Source organism: Oncorhynchus keta, chromosome 34, assembly GCF_023373465.1.
Source record: "Oncorhynchus keta strain PuntledgeMale-10-30-2019 chromosome 34, Oket_V2, whole genome shotgun sequence".
Taxonomy (NCBI): Eukaryota; Metazoa; Chordata; class Actinopteri; order Salmoniformes; family Salmonidae; genus Oncorhynchus; species Oncorhynchus keta.
The window spans coordinates 43,155,669-43,173,054 of record NC_068454.1 but is presented as its reverse complement, the minus strand read 5'-3'; the positions used below and the strand labels follow the sequence as shown (position 1 = coordinate 43,173,054).

The following is a 17,386-nucleotide window of genomic DNA, read 5'->3' as shown; positions in this document are numbered from 1 at the left end:
AACTATCTAAAAACACACAAATGTAAAGGAATGGAATAAGAATATATAAATATATGGATGAGCAATGACAGAGCGGCATAGGCTAAGATGCAATAGACAGTGCCATAGAGAGTGAACGATGTTCTGACGAGACCGCAACTCTGGATATTGTGGATTAATCCAAAGAAATGTTCAAAGAAAACAGCTAAAACAAACAAAAACGCAGCTAGTTCTCTGTCATTTCAGCTGCAGATTTGGATGTTGTTTTGGTTTCTGTCCATGGCTAGCAGCTATTCGTTGATTTCACAGCAATGATGGAAAAATAATTCACAAACAGATTATTGTCTGGAAGCATGAAAAAGTATGAATTAATTTATCAAAACCAAGATTTTTATGTAAATATGTCATTCATTTTTTGTGTATGTTGGTAACCAGTTCATAAACAGCAAATAAGGCACCTCAGGGCTTTGTGGTATATGGCCAATATACCACGGCTAAGGGCTGTATCCAGGCACTCCGCTTTGCGTATAACAACTGCCCTTTGCCGTGGTACATTGGCCATATATCGCACCCTCTCGGGCCTTATTGCTTAAATAGACTACATATGCCATTATTATATGCCTCTACTCAGGTACTCCCTAGATAGTGCTAGCTATAGTGCACATGGTCGTGGCTCACATGACTGGAAATGGGCTGGACTGGGTTAGGTAGCTAGTATAGCTAACGGCTAATTGCCCTCTCACTCTGCAACCGCTCTTGAGCAACCTAGCAGGGAATTACCATTGAGGGAGAGGGGAATAGAAATTGTAACCGGGAAGGAGAAAGGCACTACAAATGAATGAGTTCGAGATCGTCAATGCGCCCAAAAGCTCCGAATGGCCATGGGTTTTTACAAGTGAGAGGGGGGGCATTAAAGTTTCCAGGCCTGGTTTTCCAGAACAAAGGCAAGTTGATTGGTTGTTGGTGTGTTTGTTTGGCTCGTTACTGGTGTTTAAAAAAAACAGCGTTTGTTAGCAGAGCAGAGGCAAACAGGCAGCCTTAGTTGTATGTATTTGATCGCTATTTAGAATACATGTGTGTGAAAGCATTTCTGGTTGTAATTCCTGGAATCTGTGTGTGCGAAGGTGTGTGTGTGTGTGTTGCGGCGGGTGTGTGTCCATGCCCACGTGTTTGTTTGTGCGTTTGCTTGTGTGTCTGTGCCTGCTTGTTCGTGTCTGTGTTTGTGTTTGTGTGTGTGCATGAACGTCCTTTGTCTCGGTGCGGCCTGACATGAGCAGAAACGACCATTCATGGCTGCAATTTAGGTGACGGGGTGAAACAAACAAGCAAACAAAGACCGCATCAACTGTTTTCAGGAATATTATAATTGCTCCTCCTCTGAAACAAAGGGCCTCTGGCTAGCTCCCAGAAACAGGGGTGGAGGGAAGACATCAAGTTTCCAACCGTGTCTCTCTGGCAAGCACGTACGCACGCATGCATATTCACACATTCACAAGCGAACACGCGTGCACATACTCACACATACAGAAAGACACACACACACACACACACACACAGAAAGAACCGAACACCTATGTCAGTTCCCGACAGTCTCTCTGAGAGACACAGCTATCTACACCTACAGTGCCTTCGGAGAGAATCCTTATTGCTGTTGTAAACTGGTTACCGACATAAACAAAAAATGAGTGACATATTTTCATTTAAATCTTTGTTTTGTGAAGTTAATTCATACTATTTCATGCTTCCAGCAGAGGAAATAGTCCAGACAATAATCTGTTTGTGAATTATTTACACCTACAGTGCCTTTGGAACGTATTCAGACCCCCTGACTTCTTCCACATTTTGTTACGTTACAGCCTTAAAATAAAAAAAATGTCCTCAATCTACACACAATACCCATGATGACAAAGCAAAAACTGTTTTTTAGATTTTTTTGCACATTTATTAATAATCTAAACAGAAATACCTTATTCAGACCCTTATAAGTATTCAGACCCTTTGCTATGAGACTTGAAACTGAGCTCAGGTGCATCCTGTTTCCATTGATCATCCTTGAGATGTTTCTACAACTTGATTGGAGTCCACCTGTGGTAAATTGAACATGATTTGAAAGGCACACACCTGTCTATATAATGTCTGACAGTTTCTATTTATTTTTTACCTTTATTTAACTAGGCAAGTCAGTTAAGAACACATTCTTATTATCAATGACAGCTTAGGAACAGTGGGTTAACTGCCTGTTCAGGGGCAGAACGACAGATTTGTACCTTGTCAGCTCGGGGATTTGAACTTGCAACCTTTTGGTTACTAGTCCAATTCTTGAAGGAATTGTCCGTAGAGCTCAGAGACATGATTGTGTTGATCCACAGATCTGGGGAAGAGTACCAAAAATGTCTGCAGCATTGAAGGTCCCCAAGAACACAGTGGCTTCCACTTTTCTTAAATTAAAAAAGTTTAAAACCACCAAGTCTCTTCCTAGAGCTGGCTACCCGCCAAACTGAGCAATCAGGGGAGAAAGGCCTTGGTTAGGGAGGTGACCAAGAACCCAATGGTCCCTCTGACAGAGCTCTAGAGTTCCTCTGTGGAGATGAGAGAACCTTCCAGAAGGACAATTATCTCTACAGCATTTCACCAATCAGGCATTTATTGTTGAGTGGCCAGACGGAAGCTGCTCCTCAGTAAAAGGCACATGACAGCCCGCTTGGAGTTTAGAAAAGACACAAGTGTCATGTCTGGAGGAAAACCTGGCACCATCTCTACGGTGAAGCTTGGTGGGAGCATCGTGCTGTGGAGATGTTTTTCAGTGGCAGGGACTGTGAGACTAGTCAGGATCGAGGGAAAGGTGAACGCAGCAAAGTACAGATCCTTGGTGAAAACCTAGAGAGACCTGAAAATAGCTGTGCAGCAACGCTCCCCATCCAAAATGACAAAGCTTGAGAGGATTTGCAGGGAAGAATGGGAGAAACTCCACAAATACAGGTGTGCCAAGCTTCTAGTGTTATACCCAAGAAGACTCAATGCTGTAATCACTGCCAAAGGTGCTTCAACAAAATATCGAGTAGTGTCTGAGTACTCGGATCTGAAGGGTCTGAATACTTATGTAAATGGGATATATATACATTTTTGCTGTAAATGAACAAACATTTTTAAAAACCTGTTTTTGCTTTGTCATTATGGGGTATTGTGTGTAAATTGATGGGGGGGGGGTTTAATCTGTTTAGAATAAGGCTGTAATGTAACAAAATGTGGAAAAAGTCAAAGGGTCTGAATACTTTCTGAAGTCCCTCTAATTACTCAAAAAATTTCATTTAAAGTTTGCTCAATCTATTATTGACGTTGTATTAACGTCTATGTATTATTAACGTTGCAGCGTTAACCAAAGAGGTGGCCATATCTCACTACCGGCAGCGGCAAGCTCAACGTGGCGTGTAGCGCCATAATTCAATTATTGTATATCTGTCTTGGGCTACTGTTGAAAGGGCTAGTGTGACTTGGTTAATGTAGAGAGGGGGAAGAGGCAGAGAGCGAGAGAAAGGCGTTATGAATAATATAAATCGATCAGAAGTGATGCTGTATTACACATATTCGGAGGCAGGCCTGATTCCCCAGGGGGGGTGAATACAAATCCCCATCCCTCTGTAGTGGAAGGAGATGGTTGAAAGTCTCTCTTTGTTGGAGTTGTCATTTTCCTCTGGGAATGCAGCGCGGCCTCTTGTTGTGGAGCGGACGCCTGACACATTACTTATTCATCAGCCTTGTCTGCCTGCCTGCCTGCCTGCCACACACACACACACACACACACACACACACACACACACACACACACACACACACACACACACACACACACACACACACACACACACACACACACACACACACACACACACACACACACACACACACACATTAAGCACACACACACACACACACACACACAAACACTGCATCATTAAGCCGGATGCATTATTTACCACAAATACATACACATATGGATGCAGGTACACACACACACACACACAGAATATACACACATGGCACACTGTTCTGGTAAGTGTTTAGATGGCTCCCACATGCCAGCAGATGGAGAACAAACCCTAAACACCCCAGTGAAGGAGAGGAAAACAAACCTCACTGTCGCTCTAGACTTCCTCCACAATAATGTCATGGAATTTGGACGGGCGCAGGCTCGTGAATGCGCCTAATCATCTCCATACCTTCCATGTCTAGGGAAATTGACACTATTTCCGTCTAGCCGAGGTGGCTTAACTCCGGAGGGGGAAGTAAAAACATGAGTTTGTGTCAGCGTGGAGGTGTGTTTAGGGTGGGGGTTTAAGGAAAAGCAGACAAACTTCCAGGAACTTTGCATCCTGACCTGTCTCCTTATGGGACGATGTGGAATCTGGTGGAAGTAAGGTAGAAAACACAGATGTGTGTTTGTGTGTGTGAGGAGGGTCCCCCCCCTGTGTTTTGGTCCAGTGTCAGTGGGAGCAACTAGGTGTTATCAGTGGCATGGCGGTGAAGCTGTGGTAAGAGTTTGACGTCAGGGACGCTAGAGGTCAGAGATCAGGTGCCCTAATCACAGCCGTGTGTATGTGTAGAGGCAGGGTAAAACAGGGCATCAAGACGGTGATGGGTGGGTGGTCAGAGTATTCAGCCAACTAGAATGTTGCAGAAAGCAATTTAAGGAATAGAGCTGGCATGATTCCCCAGTCTACGTGACAGACACTTGTGTCAGTCCTTCACAGCACTTTTCTACCGGAAAGTTAGGACCTCGGGAACTTCTACCCGGTTAGACAGGGGAAGAATGTTGTCCAACTATAGGTTTGTGTTTCCTGGAACCGTATACATAAAGCATCTCAGAGCAGGAGTGCTGATCTAGGATCAGTTTTGCCTTTGAAATCATAACAAATAAGATTACACGGACACGGACGACTGAGGAGAGGAGACTGGTAAGCGTAGCAACATCCAACCAGAGGTAGCAATGGCGTTAGCAATAACTGTATTTTGACTGTGAAGAGACATGCATGAACAGAAAGCCAAACAAGAGGCAGCCCAGTTAAGGGTTTGGCAAGTCTCTCTCTTCTCTCCGATCTCTCCACTAGCTAGTCCAGCGAATTAACTCGTGACTGCTACAGAGGGATGGAGAGAGTTGAGGAGATAGGGAGGGACACATGTAGGAAGACAAATTAAATATATAGAGACAGAAGGGGAGAGGCAAGGGGTAGCTGGAGAGGGGATTTATAGATAGACGGAGAGAGGGAAATGAGGCAATCTAATTGCGGTGTCTCGCAGAGCCACTCGCCAAAGTGACTTGCTAATCTGTAAATCTCATGTAGAGCACTTTCCCTGTAGACCAGAGTCCACTGCAGACTGTCTGGACAGTGGCCACATAGCAGTCATGGAATCACACCCAACCCATGTGGACTTAATAAGAGAGGGATGGGGAAAGAGGGAGGGACAGAGAGAGCGAGAAGAGGATGAGAGAGCAAAAAAGGAAGGATATAGAGATGGATGACTATGAAAGTGATGATGGAGAAATGGGCCACATATGAAAAGGAGAGCATTGGGACGGAGGGATCCGAGGAGCGAGAGAGACGGAAATGAGGGAGGACAAGAAGACTGACTAATGAGGTAGGAAAAGAGCTAGACTTAAACAGAAGGACGGAGCAAGGGTATGGAGAGAGGGATGAAACGAGGGTGAAAGAGAAAGATTTTGAGTAGTACGGAAGGAGAAAGTATAAGTAAGAGGTGAAAAGAAGAGAGCAAAAGGAAGGAGGGAGGGCGAGAGATCCCCCCTCCCCCTCGTAGGTCCGTCCTTTCTGTGAAAATCAACCTATTCCAGGAATGAGAGAGGGAGAGGAGCGCACAAACACTCAGCATGTCTGAGACTGCCCTCTGATGTCACTAGCGAGAGAGAGAGAGAGAGAGCAAGAGAGAGGGGAGGGGACACAGCCGGAGAGCGAACCGAACACAGTGAGTGTGAGAAAACAGAGAGGTGGAGACTGAGAGCACTGTTCCGGTATCTGCTGTGGACTGAGGCTGTGTTTTACTGAGTGTGTTGTGTCAGCGGTGGAGAGTTGAGCTCTGGTTCAGTGAGGCTGCTCTAGCAGATCTCGTTAGCAACGCGCCATCCGGAAAGCACAACCGATGGGTGAGAGGAGCTCTGCGCTGTACAGTGTGTGCCCACGCCTGTGTTTCTCTGTGTTTCTCTGTGTTTGTGTGCCTGTGTCGTTTGGGGTTGTGTGTGTGATTGTGTTGTTATAGCGGAGTATAGTGTTGTTGTGTGTCCATTGCATTTTGTGTGTGTGTGGGTGGACAGGCTGAGTAGACTCATGGTAGGGATGTCTTTTATCCTGTGCTCCGCTCTGCAGCCTTGAGCGCCTCACACTCACTGGAGCAGATACCTACTACTGCCCGCTATGTGTCTCTCTGTCAGGGGGTGTGTGTTAGTGTGTCTGCGTGAAATAGAGAGTTTGTGTGTGTCTCTGTGTGTGTCTCACCGTATGTAGTTAATTGCTCCTTGGTATCTATTTGTGTTAGCGTAGCTTCTTAATATATTTGGCAATATGTGTGTCACATCATCTTGGAATTGTGACCGCATGGACTGGGAAGTGTGTGGTGGATTTAGTCTTGGTGTGTCTCGTGTTTTAAGGAATGTGTGTGTGTGTGTGTGTGTGTGTGTGTGTGTGTGTGTGTGTGTGTGTGTGTGTGTGTGTGTGTGTGTGTGTGTGTGTGTGTGTCTGCCCCGATGTTCCACTTCACTGTGTCTGCCCTGCACCACATGGAGAGGAAGAAAGCGAGAGAGCGGAGCCTGGGAGAGAATGAAAGGGAGAGGGAGAGAGAGAGAGGAGCCGAACCAGTGTGTGAAACAACCATATGGAAAGAAACAAAATAGAGAGAGAGAAAAAAAAGACAGAGGGAAGGGACGAATAGATGTAGGCAAAGAAGGGGTGAAAGATGATATTGATATTGAACACTGCTCACCCCCTGGCATTGGGATGGAACAGTGTCGTCCGATGTTTTCAAAGCCTTATCTATTATTGTCCTTTCACCTGTGTTGTTTCTTTGCTTGCCCTGTGTGTTTTAGTATGTCCAGTCGACCCATTGCAAACTGTGAAGACGAAACAGTCTGTTAGCTGACTGGCAGATGGGCTGGGGTTGAGTGTGTGGTTAGGTTGGGTTTCAGTGTGTGGTTGAGTGACGTTTTGGTGGAGTGCAGCGCTACCTGTCAAATAAGTGGCATAAGTACAGTGCTATGTGATATGGTACAATGACAGAGAGCCTTAGGACTGAGCCGGGCGTGTTTGACTGTGGATTTATCCACTGTGTGTGTGTGTGTAATCTCTGTAAGAGAGAGACAGATTGCTGTGTTTACATACCGTACATAAGAGGGATAGAGGTAGAGTTGGGCAGCAGAGGGAGGATAAGAAAAGTCAGAGGGGCTTAGAGAAGGGAGATGGATTGAGAGAGGAGGATTGAGAGGTGGGAGAGAGAGGGAGAGACCGAGAGAGTGAGAGAGAAAGAAGACAAGGACAAATGTAACATGTATGCATGCAAAGGACGACTCTCAGCCCCCTACCCCTTTTCCAACCACGCGCTCGTTTTTCCAACCACGTGCCACACCCCTGGGTGGCTCGTCCACCCCCTCTAAAACACCTGTGTGAGTCATTGGCTCTGTGATACCATGTCAGGGGATTCCACACATGGTTGATCCCTAATCTCTACTGTGGCTGGATACCAGACCAATAGCTGCTATAGTTTACCCTGATCTATAAATAAATCAGACTCTTCCATGATCTTTCTCATGATCCGAGAGGCCACTTGGAATAGGCACAGCTTGCCCTCTGTACTAGACCCTGCTGATCTAAGGTCAGTTTTTTGTCACTGTTTCTTAACATAGACTCCTAGCCTAGTCTGATGTGATTATTTCCTCTGTAGTACACCCTAAAGGACTTGCATGCACACATACAGTGCCTTCGGAAAGTATTCAGACAAACTTACTTTTTCCAGATTTTGTTACGTTACAGCCTTGTTCTAAAATGGATGAAAGCATTTTCCCCCCTCATCAATCTCCCCCAAATCAATCACCATAATAACAAAGCAAAAACAGGTTTTTAGAAATGTTGAAAAAAAAACGGAAATATCCCGTTTACATAAGTATTCAGATCCTTTACTCAGTACTTTGTTGAAGCACCTTTGGCAGTGATTACAACCTTAAGTTTTCTTGGGTATGACGCTACAAGCTTGGCAGTTTCTCCTATTCTTCTCTGCAGATTCTCTAAAGCTCTTTCAAGTTGCATGGGCAGTGTCGCTGCACAGCTATTTTCAGTTCTCTCCAGAGATGTTCGATCGGTTTCAAGTCCGGCCTCTGGCTGGGCCACTCAAAGATATTCAGAGACTTGTCCCGAAGCCACTCCTGCATTGTCTTGGCTGTGTGCTTAGGGTCGTTGTCCTGTTGGAAGGTGTACGTTCGCCCCAGTCTTAGGTCCTGAGCACTCTGCAGCAAGTTTTGATCAAGGATCTCTCTACTTTGCTCCTTTCATCTTTTGCTCGATCCTGACTAGTCTCCCAGTCCCTGCCGCTGAAAAACATCCCCACAGCGTGATGCCACCATGCTTCACCGGAGGGATGGTGCCAGGTTTCCTCCAGTCGTGACACTTGGCATTCAAGCCAAAGGGTTCAATCTTGGTTTCATCAGACCAGAGAATCTTGTTTCTCATGGTCAGTATTTAGGTGCCTTTTGGCAAACTCCAAGTGGGCTGTCATGTGCCTTTTACTGAGGAGTGGCTTCTTTCTGGCCACTCTACCATAAAAAGCCTGATTGGTTGAGTGCTGCAGAGACTGTTGTCCTTCTGGAAGGTTCTCCCATCTCCACAGAGGAACTCTGGAGCTCTGTCAGAGGGACCATCGGGTTCTCGGTGACGAAGGCCCTTCTCCCCCGATTGCTCAGTTTGGCTGGGCGGCCAGCTCTAGGAAGAGTCTTGCTGGTTCCAAACAACTTCCATTTAAGAATAATGGAGGCCACTGTGTTCTTGGGGACCTTCAATGCTGCAGACATTTTTTGTACCCTTCCCCAGATCTGTGCCTCGACACAATCCTGTCTCTGAGCTCTACTGACAATTCCTTCGACCTCATGGCTTGGTTTTTGCTCTGACATGCACTGTCAATTGTGGGACCTTATGCAGACAGGTTTGTGCCTTTTCCAAATCATGTCCAATCAATTGAATTAACCACAGGTGGACTCCAAATCAAGTATTAGGAACATCTCAAGGATGATCAATGGAAACGGGATGCACCTGATCTCAATTTCGAGTCTCATAGCAAACATTCTGAATGTAAATAATGTATTTATAAAAACCTGTTTCGTTTTCTGATTATAGTGTATTGTGTGTAGATTGATGAGGAAAACATGTAATTTAATCAACATTAGAATAAGGCTGTAATGTAACAAAATGTGGAACAAGTCAAGGGGTCTGACTACTTTCCCAAAGGCACTGCACACACACTTAGGCTGATGTTTTCTATTATCTTTCTGCTTCATTATTTTCCCCAAACCCTACCATCCCTCCCCTAATTGGAATAAACTAATGGACAACAATACCAATGCTTGTACTTTCAGGTTGTACATACTATGTACATTATATATTCAAAAGTATCTGGTCACCCTTTCAATTGAGTGAATTTGGCTATTTTAGCACATCCGTTGCTAGCAGGGATATAAAATGGAGCACACGGCCATGCAATCTCCATACACAAACATTGGCAGTATGCACCGTCAAGTCAATTTGTCAAATTTCTCCCCTGCTAGAGCTGCCCCAATCAGCTGTAAGTGCTGTTGTTGTGAAGTGGAACGTCAGCACAAGAACTGTTTGTTGGTAGCTTCATGAAATGGGTTTCCATGGCCAAGCATCCGCACACAAGCCTAAGATCACCATGCTCAATGCCAAGCTTTGGCTGGAGGGGTGGTAAACTCACCGCCATTGGAATCTGGAGCAGTGGTAACAACGTTCTCTGGAGTAATGAATCGCGCTTCACCATCTGGCAGCCAAACGGACCAATCTGGGTTTGGCGAATGCATAGTGCGAACTGTCATGTTTGGTGGAGGATGAAAAGTGGTCTGGGGCTGTTTTTCATGGTTCGGGCTAAGCCCCTTAGTTCCAGTGAAGGGGAATATTAACACTACAGCATACAATGACATTCTAGATGATTCTGTGCTTCCAACTTTGTGGAAATAGTTTGGGGAATGCCCTTTCCTGTTTCATCATGACAATGCTCCTGTACACAAAGTGAGGTCCATACAGAAGTGGTTTTTGAGATCGGTGTGTAAGAACTTGACTTGCCTGCACAGAGCCCTGACCTCAACCCCATCGAACATCTTTGGGATGAATTGGAACGCCAACTGTGAGCAAAGCCTAATCGCCCAACATCAAAGCCTGACCTCACTAATGCTCTTGTGGATGAAAAGAAGAAGGTCCCTGCAGCAAACATCTAGTGAAAAGCCTTCCCAGAAGAGTGGAGGCTGTTATAGCAGCAAAAGGGGGACCAACTCCATATTAAGGAATGAGATGTTCGACGAACATTTGGTCATGTAATGTACATTTTACATTCGTTTTTTAAGATGTTTTCAGCCTTCAGCTACCCTCCTCACTTCCCATCTATCTCTGAAGACTATCCAGTTTGGATTTCTAGTTGCCATATATTTTTAGAAATGCATTGGCCTTATTTTGGACAGATATTAGCAAGAGTGAAACCTCTCGCTTTGCCTCTTCCTCTATGGTTTACACACACACACACCAAGCCCCCTCCCCCCTGCCTCTTACGCCAATACAGTTGAGAGATCACATCTTCCTCTCCGACAAGCGGTTTCAACTTGCTATTTGCATTTGAGGTTTGGTCCAACAAAATCAGAATCAGTCGTATGGACACCAAAACACATTGAGGCATTATTTTACTGTAATAGAGGAGGAGTGAACCTTTCCAACAATCCCCTTTTTATGTCGCCAGCGGAACCAAATCCCTAAGATTAACAAACTATAGTTTTGGCAAGTCGGTTAGGACATCTACTTTGTGCATGACACATGTAGTTTTTCCAACAATTGTTTACAGACTGTATCACAATTCCAGTGGATCAGAAGTTTACATACACTAAGTTGACTGTGCCTTTAAACAGCTTGGAAAAGTCCAGAAAATGATGTCATGGCTTTAGAAGCTTCTGATAGGCTAATTGACATAATTTGAGTCAATAGGAGGTCTACCTGTGGATGTATTTCAAGGCCTACCTTCAAACTCAGTGCCTCTTTGCTTGACCTCATGGGTAAATCAAAATAAATCAGCCCAGACCTCATAAAGACATTTTGTAGACCTCCACAAGTCTGGTTCATCCTTGGGAGCAATTTTCAAATTCCTGAAGGTAACACATTCATCTGTACAAACAATAGTATGCAAGTATAAACACATGGGACCACGCAGCTGTCATATCGCTCAGGAAGGAGACGCGTTCTGTCTCCTAGAGATGAACGTACTCTGATGCGAAAATTGCGACTCAATCCCATAACAACAGCAAAGGACCTTGTGAAGATGCTGGAGGAAACAGATGCAAAAGTATCTATATCCACAGTTAAATCGAGTCCTATGTCGACATAACCTGAAAGGCCACTCAGAAAGGAAGAAGCCAATGCTCCAAAACCGCCCTTAAAAAGTCAGACTACGGTTTGCAACTGCACATGGGGACAAAGATCGTACTTTTTGGAGAAATGTCCTCTGGTCTGATGAAACAAAAATAGAACTATTTAGCAATAATGACCATCGTTATGTTTGGAGGAAAAAGGGGGAGGCTTGCAAGCCGAAGAACACCATCCCAACCGTGTAGCATGGCAGCATCATGTTGTGGGGGTGCTTTGCTGCAGGAGGGACTGGTTCACGTCACAAAATAGATGGCATGAGGCAGGACAATTAGGTGGATATATTGAAGCAACATCTCAAGACATCAGTCAGGAAGTTAAAGCTTGATTACAAATGGGTCTTCATAATGAACATTGACCCCAAGCATGCTTCCAAAGTTGTGGCAAAATGGCTTAAAGACAACAAATTCAATGTATTGGAGTGGCCATCACAAAGCCCTGACCTCAATTCTATAGAACATTTGTGGGCATAACTGAGAAAGCGTGTGCAAGCAAGGAGGCCTACAAACCTGACTCAGTTACAACAGCTCTGTCAAGAGGAATGGGCCAAAATTCACCCAAGACCGTGTTGCTTTTAAACTCAGTTTTTCACAATTTCCTGTTTTTCTGTTTCATGTTGTTAGTCTGTATGTCCCACTCATAAATGTCCACCCTGTTAGGCTAAATTATAGAGAAAATTAGCCACATTTCAAAATGTTAAAATGTGTTTGAGAGAGAAGTTAAAATCCTGTTCAAGTGTTCGCCATTATGCTAGCTCATTCTTGCTCGCTCACAGAGCTATGGCTATGGCACAGAGCTAAATTGGACTCCAAATTTCTACCCTGTTAGGATTATGCACCTAACAGGTTGTAACATTCCTGAATGTAACAAACCCTTGGATATCTGCCACAAACCATAGCATCATAAATCATGAATCAGCGATATTCAAATTGGCTTAATTATTTATTTACTAACTAATCAATGACAGAATTATATAAACACACACACACAATTGTTATACCTTGGTTACTGACATGATACACTGAAATGTCCCTGGTGGGCTAAGCAGATATGACGGCTTGATAGACAAAGGGAAGGGGTGGGGCCAGCTCAAGAGCGTGAAACTGAGTGGATTACAGTCGATAGCTACCCCCATGGAAATGCTAATACTTTGAACATGAACAACCGCTCACTCGAAAATAAATTGCAATTTACATATTAATGAGTGTATGCTTTTGGTTGTCCCTCCCTGCGATCGCCAGTCCGTCTGCTGGATAGATTGTCGACAGAAAGTCTGTGGTTTGTCCACCAGTGATCTAAGTCTTTCGTAGTTGTAGCTTGTTATAATGGATACATCAGGTTGCATTTACCAGACTAAAGTACTTAAACAGCTGCAGCCTGAAAAATTGTTCTTTTAGTTTATAGATTTCTTAGCCATTTCAACATGGGAATGATCTCCACATTCTCTGGTCTTGTCCATGGGACGACTTGCCAACCATTTCAACGTTCAATGTACCGACCGCTCCCACGTTTTCTGGTCTTGTCCTTTGGTAAAGTTGCCAACCATTTCAACATGTACCAACCACTTCCGTGTTTTCTGGTCTAATGTAAATTTAGTTGGGAAGTGGGTTTTATGCTTTAGTAGAAAAGGGGACGTTCCATGACGCCATGTCTATGCTCACGGGGGCGTGGCCACTGACTGATCATAAGTTACTATGAAGAACAATTATCATTTAGAAGACTAAGATCACATTGTTATCTTTCCAAAAGTATTCTTATGCTTAATAATTTATTTTAAATAACATGCAGATGCAAACCCCATAATTGAGAAGTGTATGCAAACAAATAAACAGTAATGTGTGTCTCCTGTCCTTCACCAAATGAAACAAACTTGACATGACTGTTCCTTAAGTGTTCACGGACCACTCCAACTGCTTGGAGTACAGAAATACTGTTCATTTATTCAACCTTTTGATGTCCAAGTGTCTCTCTGTGTTCCACAGTCAAATTCCAATCTCAAATACTAGAGCCCAGAAGCAGAGTATTTTATGACCGCCATAAAGCAGCCCCCTCTCCCTATGCGGGAGAGAGAGGGTGCTGTGGAGCGGACCCACTGTAACCTGATCCTTCAGATCTTCACAGGAGAGTTATGACACTTGTTAGCTAGCAAATAGATCCACGTTGGCTAACCTTGAAATATAAAGATTAGCTGGCTAATCACTAGCATGTGGGCTTGAGAGATTGTTGATAAGACCCGTGTTCATTGTAGTCATTATTGGTAAATGTGCATTATGCATGGTTCTAGTTAAATTTGTAAAAACAAAAAGGGCATGTTCATAGACAGACATGAAAGACAGATTAGTGATTATTGCAAAAAACCCATCCCGGATCCGGTATAATTTTCATCAGCAACGCTGAATAGCATAGCGCCACAGTCAAATAATATTACTCAAAAATATTCATATTCATGAAATCACAAGTGCAATATTGCAAAACACAGCTTAGCCTTTCGTTAATCCACCTGTCGTCTCAGATTTTGAAATGATGCTTTACAGCGAAAGCAATACAAGCGTTTGTGTAAGTTTATCGATCACTCGACAAAACAATAAGTACACTTAGCATCAGGTAACTTGGTCACGAAAATCAGAAAAGCAATCAAATTAATAGTTTCGTTTTTGATGATCTTCGGATGTTTTCACTCACGAGACTCCCAGCTAGACAAATGTTCCTTTTGTTCCATAAAGATATTTATATCCAAATACCTCCGTAAGTTTGGTGCGGTATGCCCAGGAATCCACCGGAAAGAGCGGTCACAACGCAGACAAAAATTCAAAATTATATCCATAATGTCCACAGAAAAATGTCAAACGTTTTTTATAATCAATCCCCAGGGTGTTTTTCAAATATATATTCGATAATATATCAACCTGGACAGTTGACTTTTCAATAGGACCAGGAGTAACAATGGCCGCCTTTCTCTTTTGCGCACAACTCACTCTGAGAGCCCCCACCTAGCCATTTACGCAATGTGGTCGTTCATGCTCATTCTTCAAAATAAAAGCGTGAAACTATGTGTAAAGGCTGTTGATACCTTAGGGAAGCCATAGAAAAAGGAATCTGGTTGATATCCCTCTAAATGGGCAAAAGGGATGCATACAGTGCCTTGCGAAAGTATTCGGCCCCCTTGAACTTTGCGACCTTTTGCCACATTTCAGGCTTCAAACATAAAGATATAAAACTATTTTTTTTGTGAAGAATCAACAACAAGTGGGACACAATCATGCAGTGGAACGACATTTATTGGATATTTCAAACTTTTTTAACAAATCAAAAACGGAAAAATTGGGCGTGCAAAATTATTCAGCCCCTTTACTTTCAGTGCAGCAAACTCTCCAGAAGTTCAGTGAGGATCTCTGAATGATCCAATGTTGACCTAAATGACTAAGGATGATAAATCCAATCCACCTGTGTGTAATCAAGTCTCCGTATAAATGCACCTGCACCTGCAAGGAACACACCAGGCAGGTCCGAGATACTGTTGTGAAGCAGTTTAATGCCGGATTTGGATACAAAAAGATTTCCCAAGCTTTAAACATCCCAAGGAGCACTGTGCAAGCGATAATATTGAAATGGGAGTATCAGACCACTGCAAATCTACCAAGACCTGGCCGTCCCTCTAAACTTTCAGCTCATACAAGGAGAAGACTGATCAGAGATGCAGCCAAGAGACCCACGATCACTCTGGATGAACTGCAGAGATCTACAGCTGAGGTGGGAGACTCTGTCCATAGGACAACAATCAGTCGTATATTGCACAAATCTCACCTTTATGGAAGAGTGGCAAGAAGAAAGCCATTTCTTAAAGATATACATAAAGCGTTGTTTAAAGTTTGCCACAAGCCACCTGGGAGACAAACATGTGGAAGGTGCTCTGGTCAGATGAAACCAAAATTGAACTTTTTGGCAACAATGCAAAACTTTATGTTTGGCGTAAAAGCAACACAGCTCATCACCCTGAACACACCATCCCCACTGTCAAACATGGTGGTGGCAGCATCATGGTTTGGGCCTGCTTTTCTTCAGCAGGGACAGGGAAGATGGTTCAAATTGATGGAGCCAAATACAGGACCATTCTGGAAGAAACCCTGATGGAGTCTGCAAAAGACCTGAGACTGGGATGGAGATTTGTCTTCCAACAAGACAATGATCCAAAACATAAAGCAAAATCTACAATGGAATGGTTCAAAAATAAACATATCCAGGTGTTAGAATGGCCAAGTCAAAGTCCAGACCTGAATCCAATCGAGAATCTGTGGAAAGAACTGAAAACTGCTGTTCACAAATGCTCTCCATCCAACCTCACTGAGCTTGAGCTGGTTTGCAAGGAGGAATGGGAAAAATTTCAGTCTCTCGATGTGCATGTTACGCACGCCTCTATGAAGAGGGAACGCAACACCCTGCTACAACTAAACTCTCCGTGAAGAGAAAAAGGTATGGACTGTAGATGCAAGTAAGAATGACAACAGACAGAATGTGGTACCGTTTACAAGGACTTTATTCCTTTACACGGTAATATGGGGAAAAGGGGCTGGACGGAACCAAAGCAAAGAAAGTAAATCTCAAAGCCCCCCTTTCCTAGCTTACCTGCCTACCCACTACTTACCTAATTTAGCACCACTTGGTGCCCTAACCAAAATACAAGGGGGTGGTCCGCCCAGGTCTTACCTAGTGTGCCTAGACAGCGAATATGCTACGAGTATATGTATGCCCGCGGGCCTCTTGCCTAAGCACTCCCTTGGTGCCTTCCCCTTCCCCCCTGGGAACAAATAAAACAGAATATTAATCAATTTCACAAACAAACTAAGAAACAAAGGACATCAAATAAGCTCTATCTGAGCAACAAACTCACAAAACATACCAACTCTCAGCAATGAACTCTCAGCAATGAACTCTCAGCAATGAACTCTCAGCAATGAACTCTCAGCAATGAACTCTCAGCAATGAACTCTCAGCAATGAACTCTCAGCAATGAACTCTCAGCAATGAACTCTCAGCAATGAACTCTCAGCAATGAACTCTCAGCAATGAACTCTCAGCAATGAACTCTCAGCAATGAACTCTCAGCAATGAACTCTCAGCAATGAACTCCCAGCAATGAACTCCCAGCAATGAACTCCCAGCAATGAACTCCCAGCAAAATCTCTAGCAAAATCTCTGAAATGACCTCCCAGCAAATCTCTCTAGCAAAATCTCCTCCTCCTGAACAGAACACTGGCTTTTATATAGCTTCTGAAGGAATGGGTAATTGGAGACAGCTGTGTCTTGACGAGGGGGGCGGGGTCAGCTCTCCAATTAGCCATGGAGTCGACCAATCAGCTGCTTGAGGGATTTCAGGAAGCCATTTCCTGAAATAAACACATGCAAATACACAAACTACAACACATAAACTGGGGAACGTAACAGTGCAAAACTGATAGAGACATACCCCAAGCGACTTACAGCTGTAATCGCAGCAAAAGGTGGCGCTACAAAGTATTAACTTAAGGGGGCTGAATAATTTTGCACGCCCAATTTTTCAGTTTTTGATTTGTTAAAAAAGTTTGAAATATCCAATAAATGTTGTTCCACTTCATGATTGCGTCCCACTTGTTGTTGATTCTTCACAAAAAAATACAGTTTTATATCTTTATGTTTGAAGCCTGAAATGTGGCAAAAGGTCGCAAAGTTCAAGGGGGGCGAATACT

The 17,386-nt window shown here is 43.9% G+C and overlaps 1 protein-coding gene across 7 annotated transcripts in view; it reads left to right on the top strand.

Annotated features, from left to right (window-relative positions):
- The window catches only part of LOC118367556 (histone deacetylase 4-like), a 258,463-nt gene that overhangs the window by 122,089 nt on the left and 118,988 nt on the right, over positions 1–17,386 (top strand). For 3 of the 7 annotated variants that reach the window (XM_052493921.1, XM_052493918.1, XM_052493916.1), the window contains exon 1: positions 5,935–6,133. The exons of 1 other annotated variant lie outside the window; for it this stretch is intronic. In XM_052493921.1, the coding sequence (XP_052349881.1) occupies positions 6,130–6,133 (4 nt within the window). In that variant the 5' untranslated portion in view covers positions 5,935–6,129. Of the gene's footprint in view, positions 1–5,933; positions 6,134–17,386 lie in introns of those variants that run through there. 3 more of the 7 variants (XM_052493922.1, XM_052493920.1, XM_052493917.1) reach the window with 2 other exon arrangements.